The sequence below is a fragment of the Lytechinus pictus genome, chromosome 1 (assembly GCF_037042905.1).
Source record: "Lytechinus pictus isolate F3 Inbred chromosome 1, Lp3.0, whole genome shotgun sequence".
Lineage (NCBI taxonomy): Eukaryota > Metazoa > Echinodermata > Echinoidea > Temnopleuroida > Toxopneustidae > Lytechinus > Lytechinus pictus.
This window is the reverse complement of record NC_087245.1, coordinates 33,980,733-34,003,649: the sequence shown is the minus strand read 5'-3', so window position 1 is coordinate 34,003,649 and position 22,917 is coordinate 33,980,733. Positions and strand designations below refer to the sequence as shown.

At 36.8% G+C, this 22,917-nt stretch overlaps 1 protein-coding gene across 2 annotated transcripts in view; it reads right to left on the bottom strand.

Moving 5' to 3' along the window:
- The window catches only part of LOC129261389 (glutamate carboxypeptidase 2-like), a 59,440-nt gene that overhangs the window by 26,373 nt on the left and 10,150 nt on the right, over positions 1 to 22,917 (bottom strand). For both annotated transcript variants that reach the window (XM_064100905.1, XM_064100900.1), the window contains exon 2: positions 636 to 868. In XM_064100905.1, coding sequence (XP_063956975.1) covers positions 636 to 838 — 203 coding nt within the window. In that variant the 5' untranslated portion in view covers positions 839 to 868. The remainder of the gene's footprint in view (positions 1 to 635; positions 869 to 22,917) is intronic.

The following is a 22,917-nucleotide window of genomic DNA, read 5'->3' as shown; positions in this document are numbered from 1 at the left end:
CGTGTAGCAACTTTATTCTTGATGGTTATCACCCTTCTGCTTATGCTCAAGTTTATGATTTGATGAGCGCCTGGATTGATCAGGCAAATGTCCCTGCTCAGATCCTGGATGGTAAAGTGCCGGTGTTAACATGTTAAAGAAAATGCAGAAATACAGTAGTGTTGCAAACTTGGAATGGGCTGAAATGCATCACTGTTGCGTAACAGAGTGTGTATCCAAAACCGCTGAAGCGAGTCCAATGAAATTTTCATAAAAGTTAGATTATGAAATAAGCTTTCTACCCATGTGCATTTGATTGAAAATACCACCACATTTTGGAATTACTTCAGCCCTATGTTAGAGGGACATTTTTTCGACGCACTGTATAGCTGTAAAATTTCCGCTTTTATTGTCATACCATCTTGACTATTGCGTACAATAATGTTACATCGTGAAAATGTATATGTCATGTCAATGGATACATACTGTTCATGTAAATGTTATTTTGTGATATAAAATTGAATGAAATGAACTGTATCATTATTGTTCACATAGAATTATAGTCACTGGGATAGATTAAGAATTCAATGAATCTGGAGAAAATGAATATAAAAAATAAACTTTAACAAGTTTTCTGTAATATCTACATTACCTACCATAACACGTCCCTGCAGTTCTGACCATTCATTTCGTTTATGAGCTTACTCGAAATCGCTTCATCGGCCTCTCTTCGGGCATTCTCGTATGTATTCGTCACTCGATCGGGACCCGAGTACCACCCGATCAGAACACCTACTCCGATTCCCACGGCAATCGCTGCACTCACAGCGACTACCAATACCACTCTCTCGTTTCCCATCCTTGTCTGTGCTTCCTATTGAGACGATAACTAGGACAAAAACAACAAAGAGAGTACAGAGGTAAAATTATTGATTTATAACGCATTAAGTCGAAATATTTCAGAATTAGACCATTTGGGAGGGCAAATCCCCATATCACTTTATAGTTGCATGAGCCAATATTTTATCACAAGGAATGCGAATATTAAGACAAAGGAGATGTAGATGTTAGAGGAATGCTTTATTTAGCCTCACGAATAATTTTTTTGTCTTCTTCCATACGTTTATTTTAATACAAGCAGTTCACTTTGGGGGAGAAGGCAAAACTTCAATTCTTGCTATGTAAAACCAACGTCAATTTGTCACCGAAATGAAATAAAGGACAACCCGAAAAATTAATGGAACGATTATTTGAAAATAGGTATAAGCTTGATTATTTCACGACTCTTTGATATCCTATCTTATTCTGATTGAAATGTTCACATCATGGCTGTTTGATTTGTATCCTCAGGCAAAAAGCACTGTATTAATCCAGCTATTATGATTATTATTATCATCATCATCATTGATAAATCAACCCATTTTGGAAGGGGTGGAAATTCCCTTTTTATACTTACATGGGATTTATCCTAATCAGTAAAATTGGCCCTTCACCGACTATTAAGAAATTGGCTCTCTTTATGACCTTCATCGAATATCAATACAATGTCATAAACAGTAATTATATTGTGAGTTATTTGGGTTTCCCATTTTATAGTGTTCGACATATCAATTTTGTATTCAAGCCTTTCGAAAAACGTTGTTTATTTTCCTCTCCTTGGCGACTAATTCAACAGACATGTCGCAAAAAACTTGAATGTATTCCCATTGCTGCAATTATGATTGAAACTCATCATCAACTTTATACACTATTTTGAGCAATGCACGTAAGACGTTTAAAGATTGGGATCGGCTGTTTGGGTTAATTCAAGGCCGCCTTGAGAACGATACAACCTCTTCTTTCATATTAGGATTTCACGAATAATATAACTCGGTTTATACGGTATAGTTGTAGGCCCGTATTCTGAAGTCGGGTGTAACTTAAACTCGAGTTTTAAAGTTTTGGTTTAAGTATGGATAGCCAATTGTTACATTTATCACTAAGATATATTACGTTTCAGCTCATTTGGCTCTCAAATCATTCATAATTGTCTATGAAGTATAAATAGATGATTGTCTTCACCATCGATGAATCAGGAAAGAACACAGTAAACATAAGAAACGTACAACTTAATAAAACAATTGACACTTTTGGCTTCCCATAATTTAGCACATTTAGACCATGGTCCAAGTTAAACCTGACTTCAGAATACGGGCCATATTGTCGGACATTACCCCTGATCATATGTCATGAACTATTAACGACAACATTATTTAAATTGACGTCATATTTGGAGTTGTCTGGACAATGACTGGGAATATACATGCAGAGGAGTTTGACCTAATGAATTTTACAGGCGTTGTATTCAAAACCAGCAATATCATACCACAGCAAAGATACAATGATAATATACCTTTGGACTAATGGACCTTAATTTATTGTCGAATTAGGTATATAGCAGAAATTACAGGGCTCAGGATGGAATGGTCAAGAGTATATAAAGTGCTAGACTCCGACATTTGTATTTCAGGTTTTAATATGAAGGAAAAAAATACGAAAAAAAAAACAGAGTAGCGAACTTTGAAGGAACCAAGAATAAGGAAGTTATGATTTAAGAATAATAAGATCTCCACGAGATTATTAATCACAAATTGGTGAGCAGGCTGTGACATATCCAAAGGACTACTCTTTGGATCATTAAAACAACTTCTCATTTGGGTTGAGTTCCTCTTTCTTTAACTTCCCCCAGAAACAAAAACAAATAATAAAAAAACTGCTTACTTTTGTTGTTCCCATTCTGTAGCTCTTTTTGAAGTGAATTTGATTCGGACTGCGTTCAGTATCAAACATTACGATTTTGTTATCGATATTTCGTTCCTAGCAACATAACGGATGTCTGTACATACTGTTCGCTAAATACGATGACTAATGTATATACACTTTGGGGTTTTTAAAGGTCAAGTCCACCCCAGCAAAATGTTGATTTGAATAAATAGAGAAAAATCAAACTAGCATAACGCTGAAGATTTCATCAAAATCGGACGTAAAATAAGAAAGTTATGGTATTTTAAAGTTTCGCTTATTTTTCACAAAACAGTGATATGCACAACTCAGTGAAATGCAAATGAGTCAGTCGATGATGTCCATCACTCACTATTTCTTTTGTTTTTTATTGTTTGAATTGTACAATATTTCATTTTTTACAGATTTGACCATAGGGACCGACTTGACTGAACCATATAGTATTAAACGATGCTAATTCCAAATGTTCAGGGAGGAATTAATCACTCTTTCACATGACAATGAGGAGAAAATCAGAATATTTTATATTTCATATAATAAAATACAAAAGAAATAGTGAGTGGATGACGTCATCAGTCTCCTCATTTGCATACCGACCAGGATGTGCATATAACTGTTTTGTGAAATTAAGCGAAACTTTAAAATGTCATAACCTTCTTATTTTACATCCGATTTTGATAAAATTTTCAGTGTTATGCTTGCTGGATTTTTCTCTTTTTATTCAAATCATTCTTTTGTTGGAGTGGACTTGTCCTTTAAATACAATTTCTAGAAGCGGGTTTAAAATGTTGTTACTGATACTGTGATACTGTGGAGCGTCGTGGCCCAGTGGATTAGTCTCCGGACTTTGGAGCAGAGGGTCGTGGGTTCAAATCCCAGCCATGGCGTAATTTCATTCAGCAAGGAATTCATCCACAGTGTGCTGCACTCGACCCAGGTGAGGTAAATAGGTACCGGCAGGAAGTAATTCCTCAGAAAAAGCTGAATAGGTAGCCTAGCTGCAGTGCTTAACCGGGTAATAATATATAATAATAGCAGGGCCCGCTGGGAGAACAATTTTCGGAACTGAAGTGGCTACCCTGGGTAAATATACCGTTATTATTATTATCATACTATAATGCGAACAAGTAAAATCATTCTCAGTTTTCTCATTTATGTAATTTATGTCACATGGCGAATGAGGGAGCTGCTCGCATATTACATCGCAAAACTTCAAAAATCCACAAAAAATGTTCATGGATTTAACCCTTTCCTTCCTTCCTTCCTTCTTTCTTCCGCATACCTCCTCCGCTTTACCGGACCTGGTGGGTGTTTCATAAAGCTGTTCGTAAGTTAAGAGCGACTTTAAGAACGACTGGTGATCCTTTCTTGTGGTAACTGGTATATTCACTGGCGATGGTTTAGCGCGTAAGAAAGGATCACCAGTCGTTCTTTAAGTCGCTCTTAACTTACGAACAGCTTTATGAAACGGCCCCCAGGGCCCATAACACATAAGTTAGCGATTAATTTCTACTTTGAAAGAGATTGGTTTCTTGTCAGTCTACTGAACGAAATGCACATACAAGGATGATCTTGATAGGCCATTTCATATAGCGATTAATCGCTAACTTTTTTATACCAGAGCCTGATGCACAATCGAATGATAATGGTCTCATGATTATGGCGCATTAGATTTTAATGATTGTTAAATAAATCAAGATCGGCTGTGAATAGTGATCAGTCAAGAATTAAATTTAGACGTAAACAATGGAGATTTGAATTCAAAGCCCAAATATTTGAATTTAAGCCTTCTAATCCTTTGGATTGGAAATACATTGAATGTTCGGCTGCCCATTATAAATTGCCGATGTTGATTTATGACAAATCCTTGAAATTGTGTAATATCTAAAATTAATCTATCTACATATAAACGTTATATTACTTGAGTCTCTGCAGCTGCACGATGTTTCAGTTAGAAAATATTATTAATAATTAAACATACGTAATAGGAAGAGCAAAATTAAACTGACTAAGGAATGATTAATGCGAGCATAAAATGGTTACGTTGATATTAGGTGTCACTTGACCTTTATCATAGCGTCTATTTTCAAATTTATTTACCCTGATAGAGTACTAGGAGGATGCCATTCGCATTTCAGTTTAATCAATGCGATTCAAGACTTGGACCTTCATATTTCACCCATGTGATCACGCTTAGACAAATGGAAACAAACCAGGTGGGAAATAATCGTTTTCAAAAGCACCGGGAAAATGTTTAATGCTGGTGTATTAATATAATATTAATGCTCATTTGACTAATTTCCTTCGAAAATTTAGTGGAATTTTTAATACGTTAATGTATTTTAAAGACGACTCGGCGATTTAAAATGATTTATTAGTCGGTGAACAATGCCAGGTCATGAAGGTATTTGTAATTTGGAATGGCGCGGTTGACGAGGTGATACGTCACAATGGAGCGCCAGCCTGTTTGGTTTATGCGCACAATGATAATAATTTGTACTGGGCGCAAGGAGCGCGCATGTTTTGGCGCGCGCGCCTAGGTGTGAAGGCGCGAAAAATCCTTCATTTTAGTCTTGGCCAACGAACGTAGAGGGCAGCAACACACGACAGTGTTGCTTTTAGGAAGGTCCACTCCGCTCAGATTTTGTGACCACTTAAGCCCCGCCCCTCACTCAGCGCACTTTTTTGGTAGATTGTAGAGTTGATTTTTTTTCGTTTGTTAAATTTTACTATTTCTTATGGATACTGAAAACTCCACGAAATAATGTAAATATTCTGTTATAACTGTTCATTTATTTTTTGAAAAAAGTAAGACAAAACGTAATCATGATTATTGTAGTTTGCACATCAATAAACATACATAGTCTGATGACATTGAATTACCGTTTTTCTGCTTAATTTCGCTGCCCCTACAAAGCTACACCAGCCAACACGAGAGCCAATACCTTGATCTTCTGGCATAGCCGCGCCGAAACTTCCGGGACACATCGGTGCGCGTACTGCGCAAATGCAATGCTGTCCGCACTAGCAGGACTGGCAGGATATCTAGACGCTACTCGATATGGACTTGAACGATATGGACTTAATCTGTCATTGATGTGGCACTAACTGCCAGTTGCAACGATAAATGTTCAAGGTTAGGATCCAAATTTTTCCCTACAGTGTAGATCGGAGTCTGAAAGTATAAAAGAATTAATCGATATCTACGAATCCGACCCAACGTTTTTGCAAGACATCAGGCAGAGCTCGAATACGGCCACCAGTCAAGCTCAAGCCCAGGTAAGTCCTAGTCTAAAGTTAGACCTAATTAACAGACCAAAATTATCTGGTCCAGTATCGAGCCATATATGTTTTGACGGGCCTTGACTTGTGAACTATCAAGAGACGAAGGTATATGTCACAGCTACTTTTTTCATTCCATAATTTCATCCTAATTTGTGCAATTAGCATGCACAAATACCAGCCAACCGTATCCTACCTCCGCATCGACCGGCCGGCCGGGGCGCTGGCGCGGTCAGCCATGGCGCTTGCACTCAAGCGATGGCACTGTTGCTGGATTGTGTAGGCGCATTAATGTGGTGCAGCGAAACATAGATGAAGAATGTTCAACCTCACGTATATTTGTTATCATGTTGATATGCGAAAGTCATGAAATTGTTTTCACCACCACGTAATATTTTAGGAAAAATACAGAAATAAATGTTGAATATTTTTATGCGTGATATTTGCTGTAAAAGTCTATCAACTAAAAATGTTGAAAATGAGGAAATAAAAAAAAATCAACTCTACAATTTACTAAAAAAGTGCGCTGAGTGAGGGGCGGAGCTTAATAGCGGTCACAAAATGAGCTTGACTAAATCGGGGTGAAATTAGCAGATTGGTTTATTTGATGGCATAATCAATCCTGTTTACTGAAGAATTAAACAAACAAAAGACAATAATCTGGTAATATTTTTAATTTTGAAATGTGGTACATTTTTTTTCAATTGTTTTTATATTTTTCTATTTCTATTATTGGGATTTAGTCTTGTCATAATCTGTTATTTTACCTCTATTTTGTTATTAATCTCTGAATGTATCGCGTCGGTTCATGGTTTCGTTGGCATGCCTACCAAATTGTGCGCGCACTTCATTTGTATGCGCGTATCGAGTGGACCTTCCTAAAAGCAACACTGTCGTGTGTTGCTGCCCTCTACGTTCGTTGGTCTTGGCTTTCAACGGAGATGAACGTCCAAAATATTCGCTTGTAATTTTTCTTACGACCTTGCATTTTTGAAGACGTCGTAATCTACAAAGAACAACGAAATCTACAAGAATTTTTTGTTGAAACCATCATCGATAGGGACTCACAACAATTTCGCTTATGAAGCTGAAAATGCAGTCCGAATTACTTGATGATGCTCTATTTCTTGCCTGGCCTAACATTAACAATTATAACTCGTCTGCTTTGACTTTGAATCAAGTTTAATACGACGGGGAGCGACCGTATCGATTACAGCAGTACAGTCAGCAGATTGGCTGGGCCCTAACTTTGAGCTGTTTGGTTTCAGCAACGATGGGAACGAATGATGAGAATGTGACTCAAGCTGCTAGGTGGAATTCAGTTCATTCGGCTTTTCATAAGCCTGGAATTTTTATTGAGTCTGAGAGTCTTGTCGTTAACGAGCAGGATTTGGGACTGGCAACAGCCAACCCAGCCAACAAAACATTTGAGCACGGGCCCTGGCACAAGGTTAGAGACTAGGCCTAGGCCTACATTGGCAACGAAATCATGCATAAGTTAGACATTGTCGGCGACGCCATGATACAGTCGACTATGATTCATCATGATCACCCAATGATATGACTATGAGTATTGAATGTTTGTCGGAAGTCAGAGGTCCTACTCCGGAGGCTGAGTCCGAGCTCTCGAGTCTGCTTGTGGGAGGTGAGGCGACGGTCTGGATTGGCAGACGGAACGGGGAACGGGGTACTCGTGGTCGGTACCACTACCAGACAATTCACAAGTTCCAGTCTCTACAAGACCTAGCCTATCCGGTGAGTACGAAGCAGGAATAGATCTAGGCTAGACTCAGTCTAGATTTAGGTCTACGGTTTAGTGTCAAATAGTATAGGCCTAGGCTAGTAGGTCTAGGCCTAACGCTAAGCCTATTGATGTAGTGCTAACTTAGAGTAGAAGTTAGGCTTAAATGAATCGTAGAAGAGGCCTGCTTTGTAACGAGCAGGTAGGCCTGTCTAGGCCTGGCTTTAGATTTCGAACAAAATCATGTTCTTATTGGTCAGGAGTTAATAGGCTCTGAGTCCTTTTCATTTCAATTTCATGGCCCGTCAACCCCCCCCCCCCCCCCCGGTTTTCACGTTAGAACGCGAAGATCCTATTACCAACCATAGGCCAGGCATAAGACTAGTTAAGGTAGTCAGGCAAACATGGTTCGATGGGGGGGCTATTTGGCTTGTTAACACAATTGGGGTTTAGATTTGAATGTAGGTCATATGTCAAGCCATAATAAGACATAGCTTGGTCTTGGCCTGGAATTAATTTTAAATTTGGTCCAAGCGGTTTATACGATCATGATGGAAAAGGGAGGGGTTATCGTCATAATTCAAACACGGGCCTAGGCCTGTTCCTACTTGACGACTTGTTTTAGTGTCTGAACTAGGTCACTAGGTGTGTCATGGTGATTTTTAAAATGAGTTCAACAATTTTATTAACGTTAATTACCGTATCGTATTAGGTGTAGGCCCTAGTTCATGGCTGTGATTAATATGGATGTAAATACATTTTCACAGCCGGTGGTTTGGAAATTGGGGTTAGTCTCCTCAGTATATGCCTACATTGAGGTTCTAAAACTTCGGCCAGAATCGATGTATATTTACAATGGAAAATCAAAGAAAAATGAAGTCTATAGAGGCCGATATGAAATTGGTTCTAGCATTACAGCTTATTCTAGGCCTAGTGATGGGCTAGGCTAAAATGTATTTAAGACCATGATTAATTTTAAGCCGCCGTTTTTGGCAAAAATGGTGAGAATAGCAGAGGGTCTACTAGTGATTGGCAAAAAGTTCGAATTTTTTCGGTACTGATAAATAACTGAGTGAGAAATGTCACTTTGTCTTTGTTATAAATTTACAAGTAGTCTACTACTAGAACAGGTACTCGGACTACAATTTAATGGTGACACCACAGAGGAAATTAGGCTAGGTCCAACGTTAGATCTACTTACAGTAGACGCGGTTTTACATGTCTGTTTTGGGGATAAATCAGCTGGTTCAGTTAGGCCTATAAAAGTAGTATTTGACCTCTGTGACTTTTTCTGGATATTGGCCAGCATGAGCTGTGTTCTTGGTCTAAAAATTATGTGGATAGACCGGTAGTGGAAGAGCTTATACTAGATATGCATACGTCTACTCAGTTTTTAAATGAACATCTACAGACTGCGACGGGCATGATATTATTGTTGAATCAGTCACTTGAAAAGTGGCGGATGTGGCTTAGCATTATGACATGTGATTGTATGGATTTCTTACAGTCTTTTAAAGGAAAATAACTAGAGTTTATAGTATTGAAAATAATACTATTTATTGCTGATGTTGATGATACAGTGTGATAATGATTATACATTAAATATAAATACCTCCACCTTGCAACAAGGAGTTCTGTTTATACATTTACGCCTTGAAAGGGGTTGGTTTTTTGGAATTCACTTTGCATGAATTGAATGCCGATGCTTGCTGGAAATGTGAGCTTCACGTTTCGAGGAAACATGGTACACGTAAAAGTAGACTTACCATGCACATAATAGTCGGATGTAATTTCGAACTAGCTTGGAATCCCCAAATTAGTTTAGATTGAAGTCAAGGGGTTCAACGAGCAGTTTGTTATAATATTATAGGCCTCCTAATAAGAAACCTTTATGTAATAGGAGTCGTTTATGTGCGATGATTTTGTGTGGATTTTATTTTGTGTAAAAGAAATAGAAATGCTTAGGCCCTATTGGAATTGAATTTAATTACTGGTTGTTATATAGCGCTTTATATCAACCTCGAAGTCGAACTGCTCAAAGCGCTTCACAATTGAACCTAGTTACACCTCATGGTTCAAGGTATGTATCAAATAGGCCTATTTGGCTGGTCAATGATTTGAACTGAGATAATATCGATAATATCATTTTAAAAAGAATGATAATTATTATAGATTTGGTATAAATGATCAAGGCGGCAAATAAAATAATAAATAATGAGGAGTTAATTCCTGGAAGGCATTGAGTGTAAATGGGCATGTGTGGGAAAGTCTGAAATCTTGTAGATGCACCATGCTGTCATTCCCCCTTTGCTTTCGGGGGACACAATACGGATGCCTTTAATGCAATAAGCCATGTAGGTAAACTGGCCAATCAAACGAAATTTACCGATTGCACAATCAGGAACCAGGTTACAAAAGTACATCTTCTTTTTTGGAATTGTACAGCGTGTGAAATATTTTGTTGGTGGCCCGTTGAGTATGAAAATGTTTCCAATGGGCTGGATGCAATAATTTGGCTCGATTATTTCTGCAGTGATATAGAGGTAAACTGAATACTGAAATAATAATGATAATATATTTCAAAATAATAACAGTTATAGTCATTTGGAACAGATTATTTGAAGCTTAATCTGGTTTTGAAATATTGTCTAAGTTGCGACACGAACATGTATGCAGATGATATTGCATCGCTGGTTGGGGTTGTACTGTAGGGAATTGGAAAATTAAAGTTAAAAATGAAACATAAGGAGCAGGACTACTGATTATTCCGTGAAGGCGGTTTTCAGATGTTTCGGGAAGCTGCTCCTTTCGTGTTAAGCTCATAATTGAGTGATAAATTGAAAGGGAAAGCAGAGGGACAAACCCGTTTTGGTACGAGATACAGATTTAGGTGTTCTGCCCAGGCTTTTTTCTTGTTTTCTTTTGCAGAGTCGGCTCTTTGGATAAAATGGATTCAAGCTGACTACTGCGAGGCAAGGTAGGCTGGCAGGAAAGTTTGATGACAATTGGACCTACTATAGTATGCCTAGAACGCTCCAAGTCTGGCTGCAAAGAGTTTCCCTTTGGTTGGATCTAGTTCCTGACCAGATAGCCTAGAGTCCATGGTAATGGATGTCAATTTTGGCGTTAATACGCTCTTGTAATAAATAGAAATGAACTGGGTATAGCCTGAGAACTATGCTGCCGGAAATTACCGTAATTGGAGCAGTGGTCAACGTCTTCATCTAAATAATTTACCGACAGGTGTGGATTTATAATACGTAGTCCAAGGAATAGAGGTTTTCTTCAGTAAAAAAAACTGGTGAACAAACATCTTAGCCTTCAAGGAACAGTATTGCAGCAGGGAAAACAATTTCATGTTTGAAACATCATGATACAGTGGGCTATCTTGAATAATGAGTCCATGATATGAGGATGAGTTCATTATGATTTCATTTTCAGACTTTTTATTAGGTCCTCCACATTGTTCACTTGGAAGGGATTGGAACTTGAACATATGAAGAAAGCCCTTTGCCTCTTTGTGCTTTTGCCAACAAGAATGTAACATATTGTTCAGGACAAATATATATATATATATATATATGGATGTATAAATGTATAAGGCACTTCAAATTTTATTCATTATCCTTTGAAGGACTACTCGTCGGATGTTATTTTATTTTTGAAATAAACAATTATTTCATGGATGTGGTGAAGATGATAAGACAAAAAGTCAGTCATGTTTTACGTCGATATGTGAATACATAATCGAAAAATGAAACATCCCCGGTAAAATTCCAGTTTATGTTCACTGGTTCTTAGTTTGGCTGCATGAGGAGTGTAGCTCTAACGGAGTAGTCCTGATCGGGAAGGTTTCATGTTCAAATTGGTTTTAGTGCCTTCAATTATCATGGTTATACTCTATTGGTTATATGGGGTTATTCTGTGGATGTTACTCTAGTTTTCAGTTTCAGTTTTTATTTTATCTCATTTCCAACAGAACAGTATTCAAAATCCATTATAACTCAGGAATGGTATGATGTGTGTTTGTTGGCATTAAGAGTGAGGTGACTAACTAAATGCTGTGGTTGGATTTTAATTGATCGATTGTCCACAATTGAATCATATGGGTGCATGGAGTTAAGTCATGCACTGTTATAATTATATGGCAAATGGGACAACAAGAAAGTGGCAGTACCTCAGTGCGGCATGCATTGTTGGTTTAGCTATGTTGGGATGCTAGTATGTGTTAACTATATGGTCAAACTGATGGCTTTCGGCCATCTAATTGGTTTTAGTGCCTTCAGTTATCATGGTTATACTCCATTGGTAATATGGGGTTATTCTGTGGATGTTACTCAAGTTTTCAGTTTCAGATTTTATCTTATCTCATTTCCAACAGAACAGTATATAAAATCCATAAAAAATACTAATAATGAAAAAATGAATAAAATAAAATTACAACTCAGAATGGTATGATATGTACCGTATCTGTTGGAATTAAGTGTGAAGTGACTAGCTAAATGCCGTGTTTGGTTTTTATCGATCGATTGTCCACAATTGAATTATTTGTGTGCATAGGGTTAAATTATGCACTGTTATACATGTATGGCAAATGGGACAACAAGACAGAGGCAGTACCTCAGTGCGGCATGCATTGCTAGTTTAGCAATGTTGGGATGCCAGTATTTGTTAATTATATGGTCAAGCTGAAGGCGTTCAGCCACCATTGATAACTTATCAAAATTAGTGATGCAATGAATTTCAATTTTGAAGATTGCAATAGATTTGTATAAAAATCATGATACTTCAAATGGCATATTATCTTGTCTTCCTTCATATGTTTTGTTTAGTTTTGCGCATGGTAATCAGATTTTAATTGTGAATGAAGTTCTGACACGGTTATGTTTTAATGTATTTCTATTGGGAGATTTTTCCAACAGCTGAATACATTGAAGTGTTTTTCATGCTCTCATTATACTTGAGATGGATATTTGTTCATATACTTGAATTGAATTTTTCTATCTGGTTTTGGAATGCAATAAGTGAAATATTCAGGTGCAAAGTATTTGTCATTTCATGCTGGTTTAAAACGGGCTGGTATGTTGGTCAAGAATAGAAAACAGGTATACTGCATATAAAATGATCACTCTTATATCAGCCAGAATAGCTAGAGGCAAAGAATGCCAGCCTTCAGGTAACTGTGTCATGTAAGACAGCGACGTCAAGGCTGTACAAAGATTTTATACAAAGATGATATATTTTAAATTCATTTAAAATTATTGGAGGGCTTGGAGGCCTACTTGACTACATATGCATGATAACTGATTTAGCTTGGCCAGCTAATGCAAAACTAGACTAAATTATGAACGAAGGCTTAAAAAATGAATGAAGTGTTTGGCGGCCGATCATATATATAAAATATATTCTCGTTTGGCGGTAATTTGTCAAATTATGCCGCCTAAACACTGTTGTCATAAGATATATTGGCATGGCATATGTTCTTTAATCCACAATGGTCACTTTTGCAAGGTGTTTAAAGCAGTGAATTATATTTTCGCCTCTAGTTATTAGATTTTCCACTTTGATGCCATGTACGTTGATTAATATTTCATATTGAATCGGGTCCTCATTCGGTACCTAGACGAAGGGGATTTATTTATAACTTTACATAGTACTTTAAGAACGCAATTGTAGATTTGAATGTAAGGGTGTCACGCTCGAACTTTCAGTTTAGGCCTCACCTGATCTCATAGGCGGGGAGGCTGGTATTCTGTATACATTTATATTTTATGTAAGGGTGTCACGCTCGAACTTTCAGTTTAGGCCTCACCTGATCTCATAGGCGGGGAGGCTGGTATTCTGTATACATTTATATTTTTCGTGAAATTTAGGCCTCACCCAATTTCTCATGCGGGAAGGCTGGTATATATATATGTATATTATATGATATAAGTATGACATCTGTAATCCACCGATTTGCCGGTAGCTCATAAATGTAGTTCATAGCTGTGCTGGTATTCCTGTCCGGCTAGCAGAGAACCAGTGGGAAAGCAGCCGCGAAATTTAACGTTGAATTTTCTGGGAGGGGGGCCTTCTAGCCGGGGGTTTAACCCCCCTTCGGGGAGCTAATTCGAGGCTATCGGTTGGTTTCAGATATACATGAATGTAAGTCTCTAATCAGAGGTATTCATATCCATGTTTTATACTTATGTGATTGTGACACCAATTTCGGGAAGCGTTCATCTCTATTGAATAAAGCCACGACATAATCGCATATTATTTTGTTTTGTCATTTTGTTTGCCGAGAATAATGTATTTTAAAGACGACTCGGCGATTTAAAATGATTTATTAGTCGGTGAACAATGCCAGGTCATGAAGGTATTTGTAATTTGGAATGGCGCGGTTGACGAGGTGATACGTCACAATGGAGCGCCAGCCTGTTTGGTTTATGCGCACAATGATAATAATTTGTACTGGGCGCAAGGAGCGCGCATGTTTTGGCGCGCGCGCCTAGGTGTGAAGGCGCGAAAAATCCTTCATTTTAGTCTTGGCTTTCAACGGAGATGAACGTCCAAAATATTCGCTTGTAATTTTCCCACCTCCTCCCCAACAACCACCCATGTAAACGGTACGTTTGGGTCAAACGATGTTGGAATATTGTTTAAACACATGCGTTGGAGAAGGTCGAGAATGAAGATACGCTATACGTATCATTCAGAGTTGATTTGTGTTTTATTGGAATGTACAGCTCGTTCAGAATGGAATAACGGGATGTAGAGCTGTCGATAATGGACATTTGAATTAGTTTACTTACATTAATATAATATTGATTTATATAACGAAACACGAATTCAAATCCGGAGGCAGTTTGCCTGGTCGCACACCAAAACAATACAAAGATCGTCGTGCATTTAGAAATGTGGGCCGTAAGGGAATTTTATCCTTCTGATCTATTTTGGTCTGTGGTCAGGTGGGTTTTCGCCCTTACCCGTTTTTGTGGCTGGGTGTTCGTTATATATTGGTAATTCACATGAATTGTATTGTCTTATTATTGACATGGCATATGTTCTTTAATCCACAATGGTCACTTTTGCAAGGTGTTTAAAGCAGTGAATTATATTTTCGCCTCTAGTTATTAGATTTTCCACTTTGATGCCATGTACGTTGATTAATATTTCATATTGAATCGGGTCCTCATTCGGTACCTAGACGAAGGGGATTTATTTATAACTTTACATAGTACTTTAAGAACGCAATTGTAGATTTGAATGTAAGGGTGTCACGCTCGAACTTTCAGTTTAGGCCTCACCTGATCTCATAGGCGGGGAGGCTGGTATTCTGTATACATTTATATTTTATGTAAGGGTGTCACGCTCGAACTTTCAGTTTAGGCCTCACCTGATCTCATAGGCGGGGAGGCTGGTATTCTGTATACATTTATATTTTTCGTGAAATTTAGGCCTCACCCAATTTCTCATGCGGGAAGGCTGGTATATATATATGTATATTATATGATATAAGTATGACATCTGTAATCCACCGATTTGCCGGTAGCTCATAAATGTAGTTCATAGCTGTGCTGGTATTCCTGTCCGGCTAGCAGAGAACCAGTGGGAAAGCAGCCGCGAAATTTAACGTTGAATTTTCTGGGAGGGGGGCCTTCTAGCCGGGGGTTTAACCCCCCTTCGGGGAGCTAATTCGAGGCTATCGGTTGGTTTCAGATATACATGAATGTAAGTCTCTAATCAGAGGTATTCATATCCATGTTTTATACTTATGTGATTGTGACACCAATTTCGGGAAGCGTTCATCTCTATTGAATAAAGCCACGACATAATCGCATATTATTTTGTTTTGTCATTTTGTTTGCCGAGAATAATGGTATCACACTCGTTATTTTCTATTTTACTGTAATTGTATTATCTAGTATTATAGGAGTAAAACTTTTCTAATTTCACCGATTCCTCGTAAATTTATCATATTTATTTATCGCAAATTTTTCCGATTTTAACGTAGGCAATTCATTATATCTGTAGAACCTAACTTATATCTTTTATACTGTTCTTATTTTTACGTTATCAGGACCATGCTAAAAACAGTTAATCTGAGCATCTTTTCCTGCATAAGGATATTTCATTAATGAATAAAGAAATGAATAAATGAAGAAAGAAAGAAATAGATAAATAAATAAATGAATAAATAAATGCATTAATAAACAAATCAAATGAATAAAATTTAGGTTAAAATTTTGGTAGATATTCAATAATACTGGGGTTCCGTTCCTATATTCCAATGTTACAAAATCGCGGACAGGGTGGGGTAGTTGCATGGCGCCGATCGGGGGAGGGGGATCGTCCTCAATGAAAAACAAAATAGAAATTAATTTTGACAAGTTGGAATGCCAATATATGTATTTATGTTTTTTTTTTTATAGCACTACGGAATCATTGATCTTGGCATAAAAATTATCTTAAGAAATAAAACACAAGTGTGGGGCCACAACACGCAAAAATGAATTTCCCAGCAACTTCAAATCGATTATGTGATCTGCTAGAAAATTATAAGGCAGAAAACACTGGCCTATATAGATGGAAGGGGGAGCTTGGATCCCCAAAACGTACACGCCCAAGAAAGAGAGGACAGATAAAGAAAATGAAAGGAAAAAAGGTGGGATATATTATTTTAATATCTTGAAATCTATCACAAATATTTTCCTTTTGTATAAACGAGGTCGAATTTTTTTTCTCGGTCGTTTTTTTTTATTACGCCATACGCCGTATCTGGCTCACTCAAAGATTTTGGCCAATACGTCACTGGCCAAAACAAATTCTTCGAGGCTAGGCATCACTCCTACTCTCCATTAGATATTTGGCATTGGACAATTGCGTCCGTGATCGTGGAATGAAACTTATGATCATAGTTCATTCAGTGGCGTACATATAAGGGGTAGGCCTTAGGGACGCTTACCCCCCAAAAAAAAAGAAAAAAAAAGAAAACAAAACTTTCCGCTTTCAAAATGATATACAAACAATATTTCTGCTTACACTTCCAAGCATCATGACTATTTTTTAATGAGATACGTGAATATTGTTCATGATCACAAAAAGCGCTTATGCTATTTTCCTTTTATGGTCTGAATATATATGAAAAAATCGTATCCTGTACATGGTTATACATTATAAAAAGTACCCAGAAATTCCCCTTTTTAGGTCTAAATCTTAGAAAAATTCAGCTCATACTTGATTTTTTCTTCAGAGGTATGTATCCCCTTCATCACTTTCAAACATGTAAACAAAGTTCAAAACCTCTAAATTGAAAAAAAATGTTAAGCTCGCGCTTTGCTCTCGCGTTATTAAATTAGTGAGATAAACATCATCTTCATATTCTACAAACAATCCTTAAATTGTCGATATTTCAGGTCAGTATAATTGGTTATCAAGCGCGCTCTGCGCGTTCAATAGGTAACTCACAATCTTAGTTCGTGCCCCACCCATACTACGAGCCAGGTTACACTGGCTTAGCTAAAATGGATCGGGAGGCACCGGTTTTCCTATAATTTTTAAGAAATCGAAAAAAGGGCTAGAAAGAAAAAAGAGGAGAGATAAGAAAAACACCAGACACAGAGAGCAGTAAGAATGATTGCATTTTAGCGTGTATCATCGGATTTTCAACTATTCTTAAAGTTCCTGAACTTCGAAATTGAAATAATAAATCTATTACTTCAAGGACATTCGCGTTCTTCACGGTGTTCATTACTATTATGACGTATATAGTTAATAATACAAAAATGGCAATTAGTACTTATTCAATGACAAAGCATCGAGGATTTCATCCCAAAACAAATATGAATATCTTGGAATAGATCCGAGTTGTGGCGTAATGGCCAAAGATTTTGAGGGTCACCATGGCATAAAGGTGTAAGTCGCCAGCGAGCAAAAAAAAATCAATTCTAATTTTAGGATAGATTTTGACATATCAAAGATAAAATCATACTTTTTCCTTCCCTCGTTTTTCCTTTTCCCCTTCCCTTTTCCTTTATATTTTCTTCTTGGTCATGGATTGTTTTTGGGTGGGGAGGGGAGGGGGGAGGCAGAGCCCCCAGTACACCCTTCTACGCGTGTACTGCTAATCTTAAAAATCCTTCCGTATCAACATGATATAGCACCACTGTTGTACGCACTTCGACTTAACGATTAATATATTTGCAAATAAAGATAACATAATCAGTCAATGGCCTATCCACTCGAGGTGACTAAATTCTCTCCGATATGACTGAAGTGTCCACACCCGTGATGATAAATCAGATAGGAAATGTGTTTCTGACTGTTGGTCGCAAGTGATGGCGTAATGTACCAAAATGAGTGGGTCAGACCAGACATGGCGCATGGGGGAAAATACTGCTAGCGAGAGAAGCGAGCGAGAAATTGTTCGACCTCGATACTAAAATCTGTTTAATGATATATTTTTGACACATTTGAGAAAATATAGTATATTTCACCTTTTTCCTATCCTATTTTTCTCTTTTTTTATGTGAAACTTTTTTTTTTTTTTTTTTTTTTTTTTTTTGGGGGGGGGGGGGGTCCTTTACCCCCACGCCCCCATCAATAAGCCAGTGGTGGTAGTAGCTACCGCTCTTGATCAAATAAAACAGATTTGAAGAAAAGATCATCATCGTCCAATCATTAAAAGAGATGAGATGTCTGACCTAACGGTGGGTGTGGTTTAATAACAGCAGGAAAATTTAGAGAAATATATTAAAGATTTGGTGAACACCTATCAAATATTAACAGATTAAATATCCTAGTAAGTTTGTCCCCACAACAGCTTCTCAATGCGCATCCTCCGATCATACAGCTTTCTTCAAGCTCAGTGGGCGTGGTTTGATAACAGCAGGAAAATTTAAAGAAATATACAATATATCAAAGATTTGGCGAACACCTATTAAATATTAACAGATTAAATATCCTAATAAGTTTGCCCCTACAACAGCTTCTCAATGGACATCATCCGATCATACAGCTTTGTTCAAGTTCTAGGCAGGTGCTTGTCCTCTTATTGTATAAAACTGATTATTAATATTATTATTATCATCCTTATAATTATGATTATCATTACTATCACTATTATTGATATTATTGTTCTCATTCATTTCATATATTTCCATATCCAACAAACAAATACAATTCAAGTAACATAGTATGCATAATACAAAACAATAAAATCTATCAAACAATGTGTTCATAATGTACACACGGTACAGCATGCAGTTTATATAGCAGGTTGGTTATGAAGGGGACTGCCGAAAGGCAGTCATTGTCATTATTATAATTATTATTATCCAATCTTGAGTAAATTTACTCTTTTCTGATACTTTGACCTCTAAAAAGGGATTTGTTAGATGAGCTTTCATGGTTGTTATCATCGTCTCAAGCACTAGCTTGCCTCCTTAGATTTAGAAAAAAAAATCTTGCAAAAGTGTATTTTTAAAAAAGATATGTATATATTTTCAAAGAGATAATCGGCAAGACAATTCTTACAAATGGAGTTCAGTACATATTTTTTTTTATTCGAAAGCGCGCCGCTTTGAAAGCAACGGTGCCAATTAATGATGTTAAAGAGAAAGACATTCATCCTCCAATAACTTATTCTTTAACCGACTTTTCTGAATATTTCGATTTCTATAGTTTCTATAGTCTATATCGATGTGAAAATCATCGTCACATGCAGACAATCAATAACTTATATTTCCCCATGTTCACGCCCATATTATTTACCTAACAGCAAATGTTTTTAAAACCCCATTTCTCCGGATTGACAGCAAAAATATCCTAAAGGAAGAACTGTCGTGGTTGTGAATAAGGCGTTTAATCCCGGTCTTTTGTGACACATCATTAACGTATTTTAGCATCCACTTTGGAGACGCTTTCTGCAACGTTCAGAATCTATTGAAAATGTCCGTTAAATCACAATGGGCAGATAAGAGGTCATCGTCGAAAGTTGGTGGACCGGGACAGCATATCGTCTGAAGATTCGGACCGGACAAAAATGCAAATATTTATTTATTTATTTATTCATTCATTCATTCATTCATTCATTCATTCATTCATTTATCTATTTCTTTATTTATCTATTTATCTATTTATCTATTTATTTATTTATTTATTTATTCATTCATTTATTCATTTATTCATTTATTCATTTATTCATTTATTCATTTATTCATTTATTCATTTATTTATTCATCTATTTATTTTTTTATTTATTTATTCATTCATTCATTCATTCATTCATTCATTCATTCATTCATTCATTCAGTCAGTCATTCATTCATGTATTTATCTATTTATTTATTTTTATTTTTTTTATTTGAACAGACTCCTTTAAATCGGAGGCACTCACATAATATGGTGCGTTCATACAGATAAAAAGAAAACAATACATGTTCAATCAATAAAAACAAGCAATTAAAACAGCATAAAAAACAAAAGATCAATCCCTTTACACCAAATGTAACACCATTCAGACAAGGCTCGAACAGAGAAGGGGACAGCATCCGTCCCCCGCAAATCGACAATGGAGGACCCCCCCCCCTCATTCGACTGTGGGAAGTTGCAGCTCAAACAAAAAACACATCCCTTTACATGACATAACTACCATGTAAGAAGAATAAGAAAAACATGGAAAAGAATTCCAGGACGACACCGCTATTTTGATTCACCGATTATCGACAAACGCTGTTTGTTATGAAGGGCTTTTGATAAAAGATTCCCTGCTTCATAGAAAGCGACTGCGATGTCATTGCTAAAATGCCCTAATTACCGATAACACTCCGGTACTTATATTCAGGACGGAAACCTTCGTTAGAGTTCAAGGCCAGGGGTCCGTTACAGAAACAGTTACGATCAATCGTAACTAAAAAAAGATCAATCGTAATTTGCTTTTCTACCAATGAGACATGCGCGTGTTATGAACTTGCGCTTGACTTCTTGAGTTGCGTTTAAATGCAAATGCTTCTGCAACGGGACCTAGATGGATTATAATCACTGCAAGATCCACTGTGACATTCCCATGGGAAATATTGCTACACTGAGCGTTTTATAATCAATTACATTGAATGAAATTATGTATTCAACATCTATTCAACGGGGACCTTCAACAAAATATAATTCATATCGAAATTTCGATTTAAAGATAGCAAGCAATAAATCAAACAAAATAAATTTGCTTACGCTAACTGAATATATAGATATAAACATGACTAAGACCTGCCCAAACTTAGGCAGAATATTGATCAAAGGGTGTACTTTGCTTTCTATATTCAAACACACATAGTGTACACTGTTAAAAAAAAACCTGATTATACAGAAAAAAGAAGATTTTGCAGAAAGCAATAACAGAATCATTCTGTAAATTCATAAAACAGGAATTTTTCTGCAATTTAATAGAACAGGTCTGTTTGAAAAGGGGAAAAGGGTGTTTTATTCAAGGATATTTCTAAGGTTCCATACACCAAATACCAATTTCCTGTAAGATTACGCAATCTGGTAAAGATTACAGGTGTTCTCGAGACTCTGCTGCAGCAACTTCTTTTATTTTAAGGATACATTTTCTAACAGTGTACTCATTACTACTTTGCTATAGAAAAGGGGAAATGGGCTTTAGACTGTATATTCATGATGGTAGACTTAAGATCATATCTAATTATAAATTCATGATCTGTGCCGTTACCTGGCAAAGATTATCAAGAGAGACAAAAATTCCATGAACTTTCTGTCACCCCACTCCTCAAGTAGGCTTGTGTTCAATATTTCATTGAATTCCGTCATATTTGGTCAAGCTCATTGCTAGCTGGTACACAATACAGTTTATTATCCCTCCCCCACTCCCTATAAAACACCCGAAAACAAAGGAAACGGGATCAATATTGCTAGAAATTATTGGCATATGTTGAATCCACGTCTTCCGGTAGATACTACGTGTTCCGGTGCTCTACCTTGGCAAACTACTCCAATCTATTCCTACAGGGAGCCTACTAATCTTTAATCAAAGTTTCTTAAGACACATTCCCGCAGATATCATTTGAGACTTCAGGCATGTGTAACAGAGAAAACACATCTTTCGAAATCATAAAGAATACATAAATGTAAAGAAAAAAACAGATTCGATTGATCTCATCACCATTGCAACATTGAATTAAGTAATGAAAATGTTGACTTACCCAATAATTATGTAGGATATAGGTTAGCCTGGAAGGTATAGAGCCTGAAATAAGCTTCTGATGATCGAATCCTATTATAGTAAGGTATAGAAGAAATGCAAGGTAGGTAAATGATAAACCTTATTGTGTTATTTGCCGCGCGTTGATCGGATGCGTACTTTGAGCGGAGAAAGCTAGGACGGGGTGGAGACGTTACACTATTTATTAGGGTCTAAAGGTTAATCGAGTTTATGTTCCTCAACACCGATTCATAGAGCAAAAATAGCCCAATTTCGTTCCATGGCTTTGAAAAAGAGGTTGTTGCCATGCATCTGCATGAAAAAAAGGATATGGATATAAAAGGATATAAAAGAAAAAAGGATATAGACATAAAAAATGTTTTATTTCGTTTTGAACCATAATTGCCTCGATAAATTTATTTAGATTAAAATATGGATAATAAGATTACCCACCATGAAAGGATATATTGGAATAAGTCATAACGTCCGAGGCAATAGGCACTGACTTGAACACATTATGAAGGTAGCTAATATTTGGGCCTCATACGAGATGACGAACACCCCAACAGTGGATCCTCCTTAATTGACACATTATCTTCATATCATTGTCAAGATCATCGATATTTATATCGTTCAAACTTAATACTGTGTAAGGGATATCCCAAACTATCCAAGAGTCACGCAATGCTGAGTGACGTGTAGGCACTGATAATGTACTGGAATTTATCTTGGACTAGATGACGTGCCAAATGCGATTTAGATAGGATTTACTTACATGGTGTTTTATGCGCATTGTCATCTAGTTCACACTCGTTTATTTCATGATCTAAAGGCGATGCATTACGAAGCACAACGGTCTCTGTATTACACCCACCCCCATTGTAAAATGATCAAAGTTATGGGAGGGTTATTGTTATTAAACCTTGTGCTTCTT